The sequence below is a fragment of the Cyclopterus lumpus genome, chromosome 21, assembly GCF_009769545.1.
Source record: "Cyclopterus lumpus isolate fCycLum1 chromosome 21, fCycLum1.pri, whole genome shotgun sequence".
In the NCBI taxonomy this organism is placed as follows: Eukaryota; Metazoa; Chordata; class Actinopteri; order Perciformes; family Cyclopteridae; genus Cyclopterus; species Cyclopterus lumpus.
The window spans coordinates 14,802,852-14,824,035 of NC_046986.1; the positions used below are offsets into that span (position 1 = coordinate 14,802,852).

At 40.8% G+C, this 21,184-nt stretch overlaps 1 protein-coding gene across 1 annotated transcript in view; it reads left to right on the forward strand.

Moving 5' to 3' along the window:
* Positions 1-846: 846 nt before the first annotated feature.
* epha6 (eph receptor A6) overlaps positions 847-21,184 on the forward strand; it is a 131,817-nt gene continuing 111,479 nt past the window's right edge. Inside the window, exons 1-2 of the mRNA XM_034561192.1 lie at positions 847-925; positions 10,060-10,124. Coding sequence (XP_034417083.1) covers positions 847-925; positions 10,060-10,124 — 144 coding nt within the window. The remainder of the gene's footprint in view (positions 926-10,059; positions 10,125-21,184) is intronic.

Sequence of the window (21,184 nt, forward strand, 5' to 3'; positions counted from 1 at the left end):
TCACCAAACACGGTACAAAAAACGATCCCATCATAACCTAATATTTTACAACCTCATATTCCATAGTAACAGGTACTCAATGCATGTTCTCTCAGGTGGGGTTCATAGGAAGAAGAAAAACATATCACAAGTCTATTGTACCATATATGTCCGTGTTGAATAATTTGGGAAGCCCTGCACTTGAACCAATGAGATAACACTCACACTCACACACGCGCGCGTGCGCGCGCGCCTACGCACACACGCCACTGCCTAGTCAGCTAACCCCCTCTAGTGCGGAGCACCCCGCACAGATGCGCACAGCCTCCCACAGTAGCCGCCGCTTCCGCCGCTCCTGCGCTGCATCCCGACCATCCCTCTGCTCCCCGGCCCCATCTCGCCGGGCTGGAGACAGTGAGCCGGTGAGCGCGCGCCACATCGCTGTGCCAACAGGATTTCTCAACTCTGTCACGACTCCGTGCGCTCCGGAGACGCACTGAGATCGACGAGAACGTTTTGTAGAGTGGCTTTGACACAATGCAACACCCGCGACTGAAGTCCACGGGAGATCTGCAAAGTTATTACGAGCTCTAGGTGTTTCTCACGTGTCTGAACATTTCGATATTCACTTTTCGACATTTTCGACACTTTATCCCCAAAACCTTCCCCGTTCCGCGCCATCGCCGCCGCCGCCGCCGCTTGCAGGTATGGATCTCCTCGTGCTCCGTCATCCGGCAGGTTTCTCCCACCGGAACCAAATGTAAGGACCAGTGGATCCGTGCTCGAGGAGGATCCCGCCACGCTGTTCTGTGACCGGCTCGGCTATAAGTACCTCGCATTAGGCCGGTGATCAATGTTGCAGCAGACATGAGTTTTGGAAACAGATTTGTCCTCGTTTCACTCTTTCTTGGATTTTCCCTCACTCGCCTCAGCTACAGCAACCAAGGTGAGTGTAATGGTTCTCTCCCACGTTAACTTATGTTCCCCTCATTTCAAACATGTTAATATGGACACTATTGTGGAGACGGACACCACTGTCGCCACTGCATGAACCACCACATTAACAGACTCCTCAAAAGTAAGTGGCAATAAACAGCAGACTGTCACTGAGAAAGAGTCCTGCACAATTGATATGCATGCAAGTAGTGCGCAAAGACATTGATAACTTATAGCTATGTTTTGATTGTGAAATAAAATGCATGACCACATAACCGCACCGTGACAGTGTCCAGATTCAGATGAAACGTGTGTTATTTCCCAGCGGAGTTCAATGGATTGCTTTCAGCTCAGTTTTTATCCCAACAGTTAAACCGATAATAAAATAAAATACAGTTTCTATGGAAATCAGCTGCTGAAGTGACACACCTGAGGCTGCTGTAATTACTCACTCTACATCACACACACACACACACACACACACACACACACACGCACACACGCACATACACACACACACACACGCGGACACACGGACACAGGCACAGGAGACAGTAAGACAGAGCAGCCACAGATTGATTCATTAAGTGGGAGTCAGAGGGAGAATGTGCGTGCGTGTGTTTGAGTGAAGACTCGAGTGCATGTGTTGTGCACACACAGTAAAAGGTTCTGAGCTGCCAAATATGCACTTATTCGCGAGAGTGTATGCATGTGCACGTGTAAATCTCCTTGCATTTTGCTCCTAAATGCACATTATGTCTTCATGCAGTGTGAGTGCGGTGGCAAAGAGTGATTGTATACACAGGGCATCGCTCCTGCACGTGCACTTCTTTTGCATAAGCTTTCATTACACTTGTATTTGTATGTGATGGTTGAGTGTTCGTGTGCGTGGGAATGGTCACACGCTTTGTGTACGTGTGTGTGTCTGTGAGTGTTCCTCCGTGGCTCCATGCGCACGCACGCACGCGCGCACACACACACACACACACACACACACACACACACACACTTAGCCGCAGCGTCAGTGAGGTTTAAAATAGTCGTATTGATTGTGCGGGACACAGTGGGATCTTCCCCCCCAGGTTATATTTTATTGTTCTCTCAGTTCAATAAGAGCGATGCTACTCCATGTTTGCCAAGACAGCTGCTACATAACAGTCTCTCTCTGTGTTTTTCTCTGCCACAGATTGCATGATTGAACTGATGTCTGCTTTCTGTTGTACTTCAGTCTCTCATGTTGACTGGTGGATCAGGTCCTTGTCTACCATGGTGCAGCTCAGAATAGAAGAAAAAACTGATAATAACTCAGATGACAAAGAAAAGTGTCTCATTAGAGGCTGAGGGATTTATGTCTCTCAGCTTGCCACATCACGCTTGCTTCTCAATGTATTGCGATTGCTCAAATCATTTCAGGTTCCAGCTGTGTGGCTTGTTGAGGGCAATGTAATGTCAGGCTTGTGGGGTTAGCGAGGACACTAAATTGCGCAGGGGCATGAACGTGAGTGTCTTTCTCCACCTTTGCAACCGATTCATATTGCGATCCAGCATCCTCATGACCATAAAAAGGTAAACAAGTAAACATATTGTTTTTCCTGCTGGGCGACATTACACAGGGGCATTTTATGGTAGTATGATATGTATGAACACAGACAAACAGAACTCAAAAGAATGGGGATTTCACAGACAAAATTGGGCAAGATGTCAGCTGTTAGGAGAACAATAAAAAAAACAATCACCTTTTGTTTCTCGCCTGTGTGCCTCCGCTCACAGCAACACATCAGATAATCCCTCACATCAACCCCACTGGGATTGCAGACAGTTATTAACAAAGCTCTTCTCACTCACTGCCAAGTTTGAACAAGGCTGTTTTCCCCATCAATAGATCACTTCCCATAATCTTTACTTTTATTAGCCATGTTCCTCCCTTGTGAAGCCGTCAGCAGTTATATTTATTATAATTAACATTCACAAATCTCATTTCATAACCTGATTTCCTGAACCCAGTAAATCAAGAGCAGCTGTTTTTGTTTCACATTTCTGTGTTTTAGAGAGAGATTCAGACATAAAAAAATCAAGAAAACATAAATCCATGGGCAATGGGAGTAAGATCAAAGCATTTTCTTTGTTGGTCAACTGCATCCTAATGACACACTGCTGGATTGTTGCAAGTTTAAAGCCAGTTAGTAACACATAAGAGGAAACTGTCTATTGGGCTGCTTACAAATATTGCAAAAGGATCTAAGCTATTATCAAAATAATAGCTTTTTGCATTTATTCATGTGGATGTCCGTATAAAGCTTTTGCTCTCATTGGCACCATCCGTAGAGCAGCAAGATCAGCATCGCTGCTGGAGATTAACAAGATGTCACCAGAAGTGTGCTGTCAAGGAAAATCAATCAATCAGTCAATTCACTGGAGCCGTAAAAATGTTCACTCCGCACCTTTGACTCGCAAGCCACAGTGTGTTTATATATATATATATATATATATATATATATATATATATATATATATATATATATATATATATATATATATATATATATTATGCATGTATTCAATATTAGTGTTCACACTGTGATGTTCTTCAGATTTTTTCTTTTTATATGTACACAATTATGCATGTACTAGTAAGATATGTTATAACTTGTTATAAAATGTCTCATTCAAGTTTAAGTTCCCTCAGTTTCTACCCTAGATTAAGTGAAGCACATGCTGCTACATGTAATAAAATGTGATTACCGAGAGAGATTGAAATGATTTTACACAGGAGACTGTCGGTTTCCTCAAAGGCATTCCTGCATTAAGATAACGATTGTTGAGTTGTGCTGTATGTGAGCTTTATGGCTGCCTGGTGAGCAAGATCCACTTTGTGCATTACACTTTCTGAAAAACAACTCCTATCACTCATGAATAGTCAAACAAATATGATTCAGTGAATGCTCTTTCATTTAGTCATTTTTATGAATTAATAATGGGAAAGCTGTCTGTTGCTTTCCGCAAATCTTGAAAAGCGACAGCAAAAGGTCCTCTTACTCGTGAGTAACATACATATACAGTATTGTATATGAAATGTGATTTAAAGCTTATCTCATTGAAGACTGCTGTTGCACTCTGGGAGCACTTATATCTGCACCCTAATCAATGATAGCACTGCAGGTGTTTTGCCTTTGATAAAAAAAAAAAAAACACCTGTTTTCATTGCAGATGTGTGGCCATAACTGCAACATGCTCATGTGCTACATTGTAGCAGCACTTGAGTGCTGAATGGACTATTCACTTGTAATCGGTATTAAAAACCTTTACTAATCGCTCATTTACAAACACCTACAGACTAGGTGATGACACCCTAGGTACCCCGTTAGCCTCAGTTCGGGACGCGTGAGGGACTCTAGTGAATCATGTGACTAACAAATGTCAAAAGAGTCATGTGACTAGCGACTGGCGTAACAAACTATGGCAACGCTGTTTCACACAGGACAGAAACAGAGGACTCCTGGGTGAAAGTCCTGTTTGTTTGTCCCATTCTCCAACCATTCCACAGGTCCTTAGCAGACTTCTTGCTCTCAAATATTATGTCAATTTTCTGACCATCTGATAATGATGCAGGTGGGTTTAGTTAGTTGGAAGAGCAGTGCGTCGCTACAGACGCTGTATATCAGGCGCTGAGGGCTGCTGATCAAGCTGTGAGACCGAGGGGTTTGATCCTATTGGGGAGTGGCGAGAGTGTTGAAATTGTGGTCATGCCTGTCAGGTTTCCTTTGCCATGGATAGTCTTCCATTACACAGCATATCATCCCCTCTGTTGAGAGCCCAGCACTTTGTTTACACCACTAAATGACATGGTGCAATCCTCACTTAAATACTCACCAAAATCAATGTTCACAAGGCTGTGTTCATCAAATGCTGTTGTTTGTCTTTGGACTTGCTGTTCACCGGAATGGGTAGTAGGGAGCCTGCAAATTAAATGTTTTTGTTTGCGTTTCTTTTTGAATCACAGTCCAATTAGAGAGAACAAAAAATGTCATCATCATATGAATACAACATTTTTATTTAATCTTTCTTCACAAAAGAAACCAATGTGCTGCCAGAAGCTAATGTACCTAATCAGCCACAATAATGGATGTTTTAAAAGCCACACTAAATTCATGCCATTTCAACTAATCAGTTATTTTTGTATCTTGATTCAGGTAGTCCTGTGGAGACACACTGCCCTCACCCACCAAGAAGCACCATTTTTGTAGGATTTCTTGAACGAGATTTAGCTGTAGACAGCTGGTATCACTTTTGTCTGAACACTCAAATTGTTACCAATTCTAATTGACATGATGTAACACTGCTTGAGACTGGCTTTGGGTCTTTTGTGCGGGCTGTAGTTATTTTGAGGTGTTTGTGTGGCCCGAGAAAGCTGTAGACAGGAGATGTCATCATTCTACTGTAGCTCCAGATATTTATGAGTTGGCCAGCTCATGTTCTATTTATATCCAACCAGTAGAAGTCCCAAAGGACCCTCAGCTCCAGGCAGGGTCTGTGGGTGCCTCGCTGAAAGATAACTCTATGGAGGAAGAGAGAGTGAGAGAGAGAGAGAGAGAGAAGGCTATGTACGCGGAGGCAGTGCTCAGTAGACGTTTACCAAGCCAGCGTGAACAGTAAAGGAAAAGTGCACACACACACACACACACACACACACACACATACACACACACATATACATTTCTGTTGTTATCTGAAAACTCTGTAACTACTCTTTTGTACGTGCACGTCTGTACTGTCACATCAATATACGGTACTACACAATTTTGGTTTTGGTTAAGTTTGTTTCCTGTTTTATTTTGAAGTTCCCTGCCTCTTTTGTCCTGTGTGTGCTTGACTTCCTGTCTTTGTGGTTTTCCCTCCTTTTTGTCTGTGTTGGATTCGTCTCCCTGATGTTTTCTTCCACCTATTTCAATTCAATTCAATTCAGTTTATTTTGTATAGCCCAAAATCACAAATTACAAATTTGCCTCAGAGGGCTTTACAATCTGTACACATACGACATCCCTGTCCCAGGAGCTCACATCGGATCAGGAAAAACTCCCCCCAAAAATTGAAAAAACCCTTTCTTTCTCCCCGTATGGACAGAAGCAATAGATGACATGTGTACATATGACATCTATTTCATATGAATATGAAAGAAATGTAAGAAAAATTAGTAGGCATGGACCACGATCCAGATTTCCACAATCCATTAAAACAGAAGGAGAAAGAAAGAGAGCAGGTGATCATTTACGTGATCCGGTTTCATGTCATTTCACCCCCGCCACTCAATTTGTTGCGTTGTACAAGTTTTGCAACTACACAAAGTTGTTTCTTAGCTCTTATACAGTTTGAACCCAACAGTGCACATTTGTCTTTTGGATCCTTCTCCACACCGCCTCCTAATGTACATCTGCTGTTCTTTTTTTATAGCAAAGGGAAGTGTGAAACCGCTCACTGCAGTGGGTAACACGGCCAATTCTCAGTAATTAGGCCTTCCTCCAGGGACTGTGCTGCTTAATGCTTACCTGCCCACAGTAGTCTACTGGTGTCCATTAACACCATTACATTGCCAGTGAATCGTCCAGTATAGCACTGACATGGCACAGACAGAGACAAAAATATTAAACTAAAATGGCAACGCTTGGCAAGATTGGAATAAGACTATGAAAATATCTGCATGTCGGCTTCTCTTTGCTGTGTTGGACATAATCGTCAATCACTAGAATCATCTTGACTCCTCTTCTGCTTCGTTTTCATATAAATCAATGTCCATTTTTGTCAGTTTAGGCAGTTTAGGCTATAGCTCAACAGTTTCATTAAATGTGATGTTTGCTTTTGTAAAGTCTACATGATTTAATTAACTTCATGTCTTTAAGTTGTCTGGATTTAACAGAAGAATAACTGAAGTGTGTGTATTTTTCCCTGTGAATCAGATTGGTTCCTTTGGCCCATGCTACACCCTTCTACCAAGTTGATGATATTTCTGTAACACTGCTGACAAACGAACCATACCAAAAAACATAACCTCCTTGGCTGTAAGAGGAGTAAAATGTTTTATGTCAGCCCCAATGATAGAGTTTAAAAATAATTGAATAACATTAATCACAAACTTTACTGAAAATCTATTGGTATTATTCAAAATGCAAATTGGTCAAGCCTTAAACCGTCAACTATTGCATGAACTTGTCTCGTTCTCTCTCACTGCACAGCATGTCTGTCTATTTCCTTGAGTCCTCCCTTTTGCTTAAGGAATGTGGCTGTCAGTCATTCACACAGAATATGGATTCTTGTGGATAACATTTCTATAGTGCTGCCTTTAAATTTAAGGGGAAACACATTTCTCTCTCCTTAAAACCCTCACTTATAGCCCAGGTTACAGGAAGCACACATAACCATAATGTTTTAGAATACATTACCGAGCACAATATGTGTTCCCGCTTCATTAACATGACCTCAGCAGCTCATTGCGTTTACCTCTCTTTGCATATGTCAATGGATCTTTGGTTGGTGAGGAAATGAGACAGAGAGAAAAAAGTGTGTGCTTAAGTAGTAAAATAAGGATTTAACATTTACGATACATATATATTTTTTCCTTTTTTCTTAAATAATAATATCAATTCAATCATCAACCAGTATTATTTAGAATAATAAAGTATAATCAATATTCTATATTAACAGGGGTTAAAATGTTTTAAGCATACTGTTTAGTTTTTTTGGCAACTGTCCTGTTTTGGTTCACTTTCCAGCATGCAGCGGTTTTCAGCAACAAAACTCTAATGAACTCGTTGTAGACGGCCTACTCAGCACCAAACAACCAACAGACACAATTAGCAAGTAGCTGGTGTCCAGAATCACAATTCCAAATGAATGCTAATGTCCGTTCATATTTACTATACTGTCTGTGTAAATAGGAAACTCTTTGCTCACAAGTTTGCCACGCATATTCATTTTAAAGATGATGCTATATCATTGTTTACAGCTTTGTATGCTGCCTCCAGTGGATAAAAGATAGATTTATTCTGCTTGTAGGAATTTGGATATTTTTTATGAATTCAACAATTATTATGAATTTGACCATTTCCTCATTTTACTGTTGGACAAGTGAAACTCCAGGAAAGAGCTATATGAGTCCCTGTATCCCATTGTGAAAAACACCTTTTTTTATTCAAATTATGCGAGAGTCTACGGCAGAAGTTCATAAAGAAACAGGTCATATTGCATTCTTGACTAGTTTATTTTAAAGAATATTGTGTAAATCAGTTAGCAGCTGTTATATTTGAAGATACTATATTTGTTACTGAGCACCTTGCAAATACAGAGTCACAAAGTCACAGAAAAAAATAAGCATTTTCTGCAATAGTTTTTTATACAATTGCCTGCTGTACAACCACCCGACTCTCGGGGGTCTCATATCCTGGACGTTTTTCCTAACTCTTTGATGTTGCGATACACCCATTTGACTCGATCCAAAACAGGTGTTACACTATGTTGCTGCAGTGTGTAATATACCAGTGCTCTGGGAGATGGGTGGAAGTGGAGGAGCATTTAGTTGTATATGACACGCACGCACAATGAAAAGCTCAGTGAGCAGATGCTTGAACAATATCTGTCAACCACGCTCCATCAAAGGTGTACTGACTCGTAGCTCGGGAACAGAAAGAATCAAAACGGTCCCTTCTTCCTTTATGCTTGCCTTGATCTTGTCAGAGTACATTCACAGATAGTACATCATTTGCAAATATCACTATCAATTTGCTAATGATAATACAAATAATTGAAAGTAATACTTCTTTTGATGTACATTCAGTTGTTATAACTAACTATCTCAAAGCAGTGATGTCAATGGAGATTTAGTCAGTAAATATTATTTTTTTGGCATAATTAGCCCCCGTAAGGAGGTCCCGTTAGGACCACGTAAGAGCTCTAAGTGGACAGTCTTGACTGACTGATACTTAAAACTCAGTCGTTACCCAAGTAGAAGAATACACTAGATCTGTCAGAAATCAGTGTCCGTATGAAGCATTTGGGATTCACACCTTGACGTTTAAGATCGAATTCAATGGCTACTCAAAGACTGATTTTTGATGACTCATAGCACGTGAGAGAAATGATTGGCTTGGACTCGAGCCTCTTGAGTCTAGTGTTGTGGTTTTTCGGCCAGCTATCACTCCTGATTACCAGTTGCTTCTCTATACTTACTTCAAGATGCACTGCATCCACACACAATTGGGACACAACGGTATTTTCACACATACTGTACATTTGGCTCATGTGACAAGGTGACTGGATTGGCTGCATGTAACATGTATGGATTTTGAAAAATATTGTTGTCTACTGTCTATTCCCTAATGTTGTCACAGGTGTAGGTAAACACATTCTTTATATTTAGTGGAGTTATATTGGCATCACACTGAAGGTAAATCTGGGAAGCCATGTCTGCTCCTTTTCACTGTGAATCATTTGTCTTTGTGAGAGCCACGTTCCTCCTGAATTATTAAATATTCTGTCCTTGAGGACAAGATAAAATATTGCAGAGGATGGTAATAGTTCCAGTGTAAAATTGCTTTCCTTATTTAACACTACCTGCAAGGTTACATTCAACTTACAATAATATCATGCTGTACCAATAGTAATGTCACTCTATATTAGTATGTACAATACCAGGATATTGATAAATAATTTGCACAGTGAAACAAATTAAGCAAAACAAAGACGAATTGAGGATATACTATATCTATCTATCCCTCATTATATCTCTGGGACAAGCTCAGTCATAGGCAGAAGAAAGGCGTATTGTTGTTAATGAGATCGGGCTAAAGATGTGAAGAGGATAGCAGGAGAGGGAATGGGCTGTTGACAGCAATCTGACTGTAATCCATCAGTCCCCAAATTGTTTTGCAAGTGGCAAAAATGTTGCTCCGACAGTCGGAGCAACATTTTTGCCACTTGCAAAACAATGCTCATAAATATTCATCCATGAAACTCATTTCTGTTAATATAAAAAAGTGTCTAAATGATCACGCTTATGACTGATATTTCAATTTCCGTGTGAAAATAGGACCTTTTTTGTATTTTGGCAGATTGCTAATGGTTGTATTTTCCCCTTGCCTCTTTTTCCCATTTCAGTTGTGCTGCTGGATACAACATCTGTGCTGGGAGAGCTTGGATGGAAGACGTATCCTATAAACGGGGTAAGGAGAACTCTTGCCTTAGCTTACTTTTACGTGCACCTTATTCAAAATGCATGACCATATCTGCGCCAATGACATCAATTATATTGATTTTAACTGGTCAGAATGGGTAGCAGTGATCTGTTTGATATTAACATTCTGATTTTTTTAGACCCCTTTGTCCTCATGGGAAATACTGTAACTTTGAGAAAGATAATGAACCAAGGTCTCTAAGGAAGCTTCCCTTATGATGTTCAATCTTTCCCTATCTATTGTTTGTGTCCCTTTAGGGCCTCAGAAATATTAAACTGACTCCTGAATGTTAGCCAAAGGAAAGCCGATGCTCACGAAGCTAAATGCATGTTGCAAACACTAAGTGTTTGCAACATGCACCTCTGTTTGTCTCTCAGTTACTATAGAGACTGTAACTGCATGGCCGGTACCTTATTCTGTATTTTGGTCAGTCAATTTCCCAAAAGGGTATCCCATTTTGTTTTGTCAGTAAATGCCTCCAGCTCCAGCTCCAGCTCACAGTATCTTGTCCGACTGAAAATCAAAACTTTTTTTCAAAACTGTAGCGAGTGCCAAACTGAAGGTATCATAACAATAATGAAATATAGATGTGCTGACAATAAACTGTAGTATCCTCAGATCAAAACCTTCATGTTGCATCAAAATTAGAATTGCCTTACTTCCACCTCTTTCTTCACCTCCATTGTCCTGCTTTTGTCTCCATACCTATTGACTACGTCCACAATATGGAGAATGATTACAGGATAGTGGCTCTCCAACTGTGTCCATGCAACTCTGAATATAAGCAGTCCTTATTTGACCATGTTTAACTCCTCTACTTTCCCTGGGTATAAGTGTAACACATCCATAGTTTATTGTCAGGAAAATGCCTGGGGCTTTAACCTTCTTTTATGTAGTGTCTTTCAAAATGTCAAGTGCTCAATAAGCTTACTGCTTGTGGGTGCAATTTTGATCCGCGTCGTATCAGTTGTGATCTCCCATGACATAATAAAGATTTACAAATAAGTCTGTTGAGGAGAAAAATTATGTTTAGAATTTTATGTGCTTATAGTGTGAGCAGAAATTGTTTGAGTAGCTAGTGCTAGTGTGCCACCCAAAGCATGATGGGTTCTGTAGTGCCAAAACAAATGAAAAAGAACCAGTGAATATTAGTCCCCAGAACAGTGACGTTTCCCTCTGTTATGTTCAATATCCCTGCTAAGATCCAGTGACCGTGCCATAAACAAGTGTTTGAGAGGCCAGGCAGTAAGCACAACTTATTTTTTCTTTCTTTTTTGAGCAATGTAATGTTTCCTCCACCCTCCATTCTCCTTACAACTCCATACTTACCACAGAGAAAGTCTCCATGGGTTTTGACTTTACATGATCCTCTGCTGGAAGATCCCTAAGGTCCACCTAGCCCTTCTCTGTCTCTCTATCGCTCCCTGCAAGGCCCTTGGTGGCCCATATCAGGGTTATGGAGGTGATTACATCATGTAGGTCGTGGTGACAGCCGCCCACAGCATTAAGGAAGAGGAGAGAGGGAGGCCGCTGCTGCCATGATTAAGCTGTCAGCCCTCTCCCATCCTCACTCATCCGCTATCCTCAGATTTACCATTAATATTTAAGGCATCGAGGTGAGAGGGCCTGAGGGAAGGTGTGAAGATCTGGGGAGGTAAAATAGTTTAAATCCCCCTCACTACCAGGAAGCCAGCAAGAGGAAGTCAATCCCCACCATATTAGACACAGCCTGGTATCAGTTCCATACAGCAGCACACCATGTAGCTGCCTATCAGAGTCGCACACTGGTTTGAGTTCAGGATATAAGCAGTCGGTCCTGCCCAATGCACATCTTAAAATAATTTCAACTGCTCCAACATGATTACCTGATGATGAGTTTGCCAGGAATATAGCTCGTCGTATGATATAAATGTGAAGGTGAAGTGGAAATTGGGGTGTATATTTATGGATAAGTTTTTATCAAAAGCCAGTAAACAACCCTTGTAAAGAGAGTAAGGTGAGAAGGTTTCGTAGAAGAGGAAGGTTAACCACAAATAGCCCAGACAGTGGTGGCCTGTAGCATTCTTTACACCGTAGTCAGCCTCTCTCCAATACTGGTGTGCATTGCCCCTCTCTCTCATACTTTCTCCATAATCCCAACTATGTTTAAGTGCCCTTGAGGAAGACGCAGAAGCCCTGAAGCTCTCTGTCAAATATTGTGGATAAGAGCCAAAATGTAAAATGGATGGAAAGTCTTCAATGCCAAAATCAAAAGAAATGGCAACCACATTATACCCCAGGGGTGTAAAGTAACACATTGCATTTACTTTTATCACTGTGAAAAGTTGTTTCTTTTTTCTACTTTTAGCCTACTTTTTTTGTATTTTTTAATATGGGTAATTTTACTAATCTACCTAAGTAGGCCTATGGTACTTTGCTATGTTTATATTTGCATCCAATTTGTGATTTTAAAGGTCGAAAATGCTCCATCTTTGCAATGGAGAGACACTGTAGATGAAAGTTAAAGGTAAGATGTAGCTGTCGGTCTGCGTAATGTAAGAGTTTGTTAGTAATGCTGAACTATGAATTCCTCGATATGGGCATCTTTACGTGTAATTATCTCAGTCGCCTGCGAATGGTTTTCATTTAAGTGAAAATTAAAGGAAAAAACTGAGATGCTTTAATCAATTAATTATTGTGCTTGGTATCCCTCATCACAAATGTATGTCCCTGCAGTTCCACACCCAAGGCGTCTCCAACTCAAAAACAGGAAAGTTGAAAACAGATGTTTACACACTGTAAACATGATCATACCTCTTGGTCAAGCCCAGCCTTCACTGGAAGGTGCCCTTTGATTATTTTACCTGCTCTGATCGGAAGGTAAATAGACCTGTTTCAATTGGCCCACAAGGGGAAACAATGCACTGTGTTATGTTTGTTAATATGACTTTACTCAATGTGGGAATATGTGGGAAAATACATTCACCCGCAAAGCTTTTACTCATTAGATGTATGCATATTGAACAGCAATTGATCTGCATCCTGTCTTTCAAGGACTTTGACTCTTCCTCCAGTAAAAGTTAATAATTGTGCGTGCTTGAGAACCCCAGCGGCAAGCTGGTTCTTCAGTGGAAAAGATGTGGGGAGGTTGTTTTCATGAGGCAAAGACGTGTCTCTCCATTCTCAGTCTTTCTCTCCATGTTCTGAAATGCTGAATACTTATGAAGAACAGGGCGTCAGAGGGGTGAATAAGAGAGAGACAGGAGAGAGGATAAGGAAAAGAGGACTGATTCGGCGTCTGCATGCAGCCACAATAAGCTCCACTCAGAATGTGCAGACACACTGCTGAAATATGCATGAGTCATTTCCCAGTGGCGGTTGGGGGCTGGGGGTGGGGAGCAGGGAGAGGAACAGTTTATTTATTAAATTACACGAAACAGCTTTTAGGGATTAAAAATGCCTAATGTTGCCTTTTGTTTTCACTCATTGACATCATAATGGCATCTGAGCATAGGCGGGTTGGACCACAGAGAGCGATGGTTGTCCATAATAAAGGGAGGGAATAATCCTATTTTTATCTATTGTCAGAGATCCCAAGCAGCTAATAAGTCAAATCTTCCGGGGGTATACAAACAAAGCATTATGTAAGCGGTGAGTTTTCTTTAATAGCAGCCAGCTACTTTGTCATCACAGTCACCTGTACTGTGGATATGATGCATATTAAGTGTGTTTAAATATGTACATGCGTATCCTTTTTGGCAGCTGCTGACGAAAACCGGCCTCTTTGCTAAACTTGGTTGGACTGCCCATTGAAGGCACTTGTGTCTTACCCTCATGACAATATGGTTGCCTCAAAGCCCCAACATGCAGGACAGGCAGCAACAATTGAAACATGTCATTGATTGATGAAATTGTGTCTAGTAATTGAAAATGGATTAATTCCATAAAAAATATATATATTTTAAGAAATCTGCGTGGCAATGTATTAAAATGTATTACAATCATATTTGGAATGGGTAGTATTTTGCATTACAAGGGCTGTTTGTACATACAATATATGTCATGTGTCCTTCTCTTCTATGGAGTTCGACTGTTGTACAAAAACTACACCATTTAATTCACATTGTTTGAAGTAGGACACTGTAGCAAAAACAAATGGACTTGTGATTGACAGGCTGGGGAAGCAAAGCATCGTATCCATACAGTTTTGAATTCCAGATCATTTATGATTTTGCTAATGTAGCTTTTGCCATCAGCCTCCCACTGTGTTATTGAGTGATGATGCACCACAATAATACCCAGCTCTCTTTATCATTCTCCCAATACAACATGAGATGAATAAGCTCAGGCAGCCGCTAGTTGACATAAAGTCCTCTGAACAAATAGGTCTGTCAGTTTAGGGGAACGCTTTTCAGACAATTGCCATCAGATTCAGGCTTTGAGTTGGGAGGGGGGCTGAAAAGAGAGAGAGAAGAGAAAGAAAGAGATAGAGGGAGATAGGAGGCCATGCCGGGGAGTGATTGGATATAACAAGAGAAAGTAAGAAAGATGAGTAACGCATTAGACACACATTCAACTGCTTACACACTCGAGAACGCATTTGCATGCCCTCTCAAGCCTCTTCATTTCATCCCAATACTAATCCGTAATCTTTTTATTGCAATATTTAACCACAGTAATTGATTGCAACTACACGACCTGAGGCTTATCTCAAAGTACTTCCTGCATCCCTAATACTATTAGCCTTGAGAGTGAGCCCTGTACAACAGGCAGGGAGGAGGAGGGAGAGAGAAATCTGTATTTCAGTGTCCTTCATAGCTCAGATAAACTTCTCTAAGGCGTGCTGCTGAGTGATGGCCAGCAGCGCTGCGAAATGGAGAAGAAAAAAAAGGGAATAATCCAGAATCACTCCACTTCTCCCCACGGAGACTCTAATATAAAAAAGGTATGATGATTTAGCACACCAGTGTTCGTCTCAGGGACCTCTGCCATAACCGGGCTTAAGCAGTGCCGGGGGATTCCTTAATTGGCTTGTTTCTTGTCAGGGACACACCGAGGCCAATATCTAATGCGCTCCCACTCGGCATCTCGCTGACAGCAGAACATATTCTGACAGCTTTTTGGGCTTACCCTCAGCATGGGAGGAATACAGTGTGGCTGAGTTAGAGGAAGACGGTGGAAGCGAGGGAGACCGAGGCACCGGATGGATGCAAATGGGAACTAGAGGAGAGAATAAGGGAGGGAAGAGGGAGGAGGTTATTAGCGCCTTGCTGAATGCAGGAGCTGAATACTTGAGTATGGGATGTAGCGGGAAAAAAATTAATATTTTGTTGCTGTAAGACAGACAGGCTTGCCTTTCTTTTGAAGAGTAAAAAGCTCTGTAAATCTTGAACATCAGGTCACTAGTTCAGTCTAAATAAAGACATTTCTAGATAAGGGCTCATTTCAATACTATTTGAAAAATACTGTCTTAATACAATACATATTAAGTGCGTTTGTGTTAATACAATACAAACGTACTCGGCCTAAACCTAACCAATCCAACCAATGTAAACAATGAGTACAAACCAATCACAGGGTGAGTGAGGCGGGATTTGTGCCCGGAAACACAGAAAAGGAATTTTATACTAAAAAAGTCTATAGCTTCGGTCTCATATACACTTCAGTTGACTCTAAGAATGCATTCATATCTTTTAAACGTTATTATGTACCGGATACACTTAGACTTGTGGTCTTCTTTAGCAACGTGTGCAGCTAATCATGGCACATTGGTTTTAGGAATTCACAAGTGTAGTTTTCTCTCTCTTACACCGGCATCTTGGTCTCGCCATTCTGTTGTCCTCTGATTCCCTCCACCCTCCCCTAGTTTGACCACGCTTATCCCCTCTCCTTCTCCCCTCGTCCTACCTCTGCTGCATATTGACATTTGCGCTGGAAGGGAAATATCTATGTGTACGTGTGCGTTTGGTTTAAGATGAGCTGACACATGCAGGCAGAAAACTAAGCACAGCCAAAAGGAGATGGACAAAGAGAAAGGAAGAAAGTGGGACAGGGAGAGGTGGAAGACAGAAAACCGTTCATTTTTTATTGGTAGTTAGACAAGCAGTTACAAAGTGATACCTGTACTCAAGCAGTCAATCATGCATTAGCACAGACAAGCAGATAATCAGAAGTTATATATTCAGACAGGAAGGCAGCCAATAAGACATTCATAGGTGGTCATATTCATTCAGAAAGATGAAAATGGCTTTTAATAGTGCGATATGGAAACATGTTAGAACAATTGGAACTGCTGAAGAACCTTCTGACTCTGTAATTATGATCATTCAGTGTTATAATTATTTAACTATGATATTTACTAATATACAAAATAATCAAATTGTTTGGTAAACTTTGCCTTCTTAAACTGTACTGCAGTCAGTCAGGTAGGAAGGATACTGCACTGTAATCCGGGTACATCTGCTGATACACTCATACTCACAGAAACAGGATCATAACGTGTTTTTATACATTGATATTTCTCTCTGTTTCTTACTCGAGTTTTCTTCTCACACACACACACACACACACACACACACGCACACACACACACACATACACACACACACACAGGCTATTGCTCACATTCTCCTGTGCACATGCATTCCAAAAGAAGAACGAGGTTGCCCAGATAGAGGAAACCTGCTCAAGGTCAAAGTGCTTTTTCTCCACTAGGCGGTTTACTCCTGTCTGTTTCACTTGACTTGTTTCAGAATACTGTGACACTGTTGCATTTCTACTGTATTCCATAGCTAAACCTCAACTCTACAATGTACTAGCTATGATTTAACTGCAGTGCCGGCGGGCTGATCACAGCCCCTACAAAAGACCGTATACGGTATGTTTAAGTATTTAAGACATTGGTTATAATTTCCTTCGGGGACTTAAAAAACGGTATTGCTGGTGAGAGATTCAACCAGAAATTATAGCACATGTGTTATTGTTTGTGCTGCAGATGGTCATATTGCTATAGTCACACATGATCATGCGGAGCAGAGGCTTTCTACGCTGTTATTTCGACCTTGTAATAAAACCCTTTAAAATCTGTCTTTTGTTTCAAATTATTCTAATGCCTTTAAACCCTGACAGGCTCCATGTATATAATCCCACTATAAGACACACCATCTTTATAACATCTCTGGCATTTGAGAAATCGTTTCAGTGTGGTGTAGGAAGAGTTAGTAATTATTAATATTACTAGAAATCTGCACAGAAAGGCAAGTTCGCCTTATATATCTTGAGAATTGAATTTGTTGAAATATTGGGGGAAAGTATTGTGTCAGGCTTTATGGTTTTATGTAAATGTTAAACAGTAACATTCTGGAGAAAGCGCTGAATGACGTAATTTTTGTTAAGGAAATTGTTATAATAATAACATAGTAATAGTTTCTAAAAGTACCATAAGCTAAATGTATTGCCGGCTCTGTTTTGTAATAGTAATCTTAACCCAGTTAATAACCCAGTTTGTACAAATATCTTTAATCATGGTGAGTTGTGAACCACAAACAGGTCTCAGAAATCCGTCCCCTTTTCAGTGTCCCTAAAGGAGTACTAGACAGTACTATTATCCATCTCCAAGATATCATTTTCAGGTGACTTTCTGTGACAGATTGTACAGAAATCTAATTTCAGCTTTCACAAATACTTCCAGATTTAAATTCTGAATTATGAAATGATCTTCCTTCAGGATGAAAGCCCAAGTCTTTCTATCAACAGGTGAACATTGTTCTTTGTCTCCCAGATTATGTGCGGTTGATTGAAACAGGACTTTTTTCTTCGGGGCTGTCTATCGTCTTGTCATAGCTTTGTGCTAGCAGAGCAATCACAGGGCTCCATCAAGATCTGACACATCCATTTGTCACACTCTCTGTGGTCTGATAGAAAAGCAAGGGAAGATGCACACACACACACACACACACACGCACACACACACCTCACACAGAGACTGCGGCGTAACTCCCAGTCTACAGTACATATGGTTTATTGTATTCTCTTGTCACAATAGAACAAAATACATCGTCATCTGTTTTGGGCATACACATGTCAGTAAGCTCGGAAAGAGCCATTGAAGAGAATCCAATCTGACACTTTGAAATGGAAAACAAAAAGGTTCCGAAGAGAGATTAATCAACACAAAGCTGACATTTTATACTCCCTGTCCGATCAATAGACTCAGGGAAGTGACAAGCTATTATTAATTGCAGAACTACAATAAAGTACTTTTGATTAGGTCATTTGTAAATGTTAGGCACATATTACATGATTTAAATGCTTCCTTTGGTATCAATCGACACATTTTATATGTCCTTTAATCTTTTTAGCCATAAGAGGCAAGAACAACTGGATAATACCAAAGCCATCCACATATAAAAATAATACATGAAATAAAGGAGAGTGTAAGGTTTACTGTATGAGGAACGGGACATTTTATAAAATCACAAAACGTTGATGGAGACAATACTGTGGACCGTAAAATAATAATCATACTCATCATAAAATGGCACTAATGAACCAAGTCAAAGTGTTTGAAAATCACCATCATAAGACAAGGTTTTCTTGTGTGGGGGGGGGGGGGCATTTTATGCTTTTATTAAATAGTAGTCAGTAGAGAGATGAGAGGAAAAACCCCTTACTGATTTCTTGATTTCCCTATATTTACAACCTCTAATCACAATCATTGACAAAAAAGTATACATTTTCATTCTTAGAGATAATAACATCATAATCTGCCCAAGTCCCTCCTCCTGCACTCCTTTATCTCTCACCATCTCTTCTTCTTCACAGGCTTACTGTGATTGACAGGTTGCTGCCGCTATCAGAACCGTACACAGTGTCTCTACGTCACTCCTTCGCATTCCAAATATGGTAACTTACGCTCACCAGTTGCAAAAAAATCAAGATTGCTACGGCCATAAACCAAGATGGCGACGGCCAAATGGCCAAACTCACAGCAGTCTACAAACCGGTGGGTGACGCCCCCATGACTACCTCCACTTCTTATATACAGACCATGTGTGTTGCACGTGGATGACACCCTTTACTGTTGCTGTTGCAGCTGCTGAAGGTCACGTATCCTGTCATGCGGAAAATTAAAATGGCTCCCATTTCATATTCAAAAAGTCAAATGGTTTCCAATGAGTTTAAATAACGTGCTTCCATATTCATAGTTAGTTTTTACTCTGGTCCCATAAACAGAGGGAGACAGTGAGAAATGTGCCACAACTGATATTTGAGCTCATTTAGCTTGGTAGCTCAGTAGAGTTTACATATTTCAAACTGCTTTTGGGGGAAATGGAAAACCTTTCATTCCAGCTCATTCAATCTGAATAAAGATCACTCGCCTCCCAAATTCCCTCAACCCCAATTTACAACAGTGGAGGGAATGGATGGATAGGAGCTTTGCTGCTTGTTGTAACAGAACGCTGGGGTAGAAGATTGATCACAGCACCGCAGGACAAAACTGCCACCTTTCTCCCTCCTTTCCTCTCCCTTTCAGCCTTGGTTTCAATTTACTAAACCCTCAATGATGGCGAAGTCCCCGCATCCAATATCATTTGTCTCTAAGGCTTGCAAAACACACTTGTAAACAACATATCTGTGGAGAAAGTAAAGCACAGAGAGAGAGAGAAAAAGAAGAAAAGAGAGACGTGGTCACTTGTCTAAGATTCCTCCCCTGAAGCTCCACAGTGTATCGTCTTTGTCTCTTTTACAAGCAGAAAAAGAGAAGAATTTGAGAGAGAAATATCTTATTTTTCTTCTCAGCTCTCAAGTCGAACTTCAGTCTAGATCTTGGATCCTACATGGAAAGGTGTGTGGGGCCGTTTGGGGTCAGATGATGGTTCCCGTAAGTGGGATTTGGTTTCATCTGAGATGAATGTTTTGTCTGGCATGCTCTCTTAAATGCACTTAAGATTTTATCCAAATTCTGAGGATGCTGAAAGCCGCGCCACACCGCATGCTCTCTCTGCCTTTCTCTGTGCTGCTCCCTCGGTCCTAATTGATCGAGCAGGCCAGACAATCCCGTTTTGTCTGCACTCATTTCCAGTCAAGCTTGTTTAAGCGTTACAGACTGGAGTCAGATAGCTTTGCTAAGGGAAGATGTCTCCTGCTGTCACCAGACAGACAGGCAGATGTGGGTGGAGAGACTGCAACACACTAACTCAAGACCTAGAACGCAAACAAAAAAATTATAGAAGTAGCAAAGAATACTAGTGGACATTTGGGCTAAATTTTACATGCACTCATTGAGATGTCAATATAACTGCTGCTTTATATTTCGCAATATCAGTGTTTCAAATCCTTCTTAGATATCTGTTCTTTTGTCACTGCACTGGGGGACCAATCTCAATCTCCAGCTTATTTTCAAAAGAGGATAATCATTATTTTCCCAGCAGGGAAAGGTCACTTCTCAGGAAAATATATTCGATGAACCTTTTCTAGTCTATCTGTCTGTATCTTTCAAAAAGACAAGACGATTAATGGATGGCATTATCATTGGCAGCGGACTCAGAGTTAGAGTAAACCTTTTATATAGTTTGCACCTTTCTTTGGAAAGTGAGTGGCTTTGCAAGTTTTGTTTTTCATCTCCATTTTGTGTATTTTTGCATTTAATTCAATGTCAGGTGTCGCAGCTGTGCTTCAGCTACATCCCACCAACCAAAGCCTACAGTCCTCTTAATTCTCACCTTAACCTTCAATCTTTATTCTAAAGCATTCCTTGAAAACTATTCTTCAATTCCTTTACCCCTTATCTGTTCTATTGTTACGAGAGAAGCTTTGGCCCTCAAGCTTACAGAAGTGCTGCAACACGCACACACACACACACACACACACACACACACACACACACCTCATCCTCACACATTGTTACAAACAGCTCTGCATGCACCATGTTCTCTTTACCTCTTGTCCACTCTGTCTTACTGTCTTGTGCCTCCGGTACTCTTCATCTTCCTCTTTCCCCATCCTCTTGATATCTTTCTCCCATTTTCTTCCTTTTCACCATATTTCTGTCTCAACCCCCTCTCTCT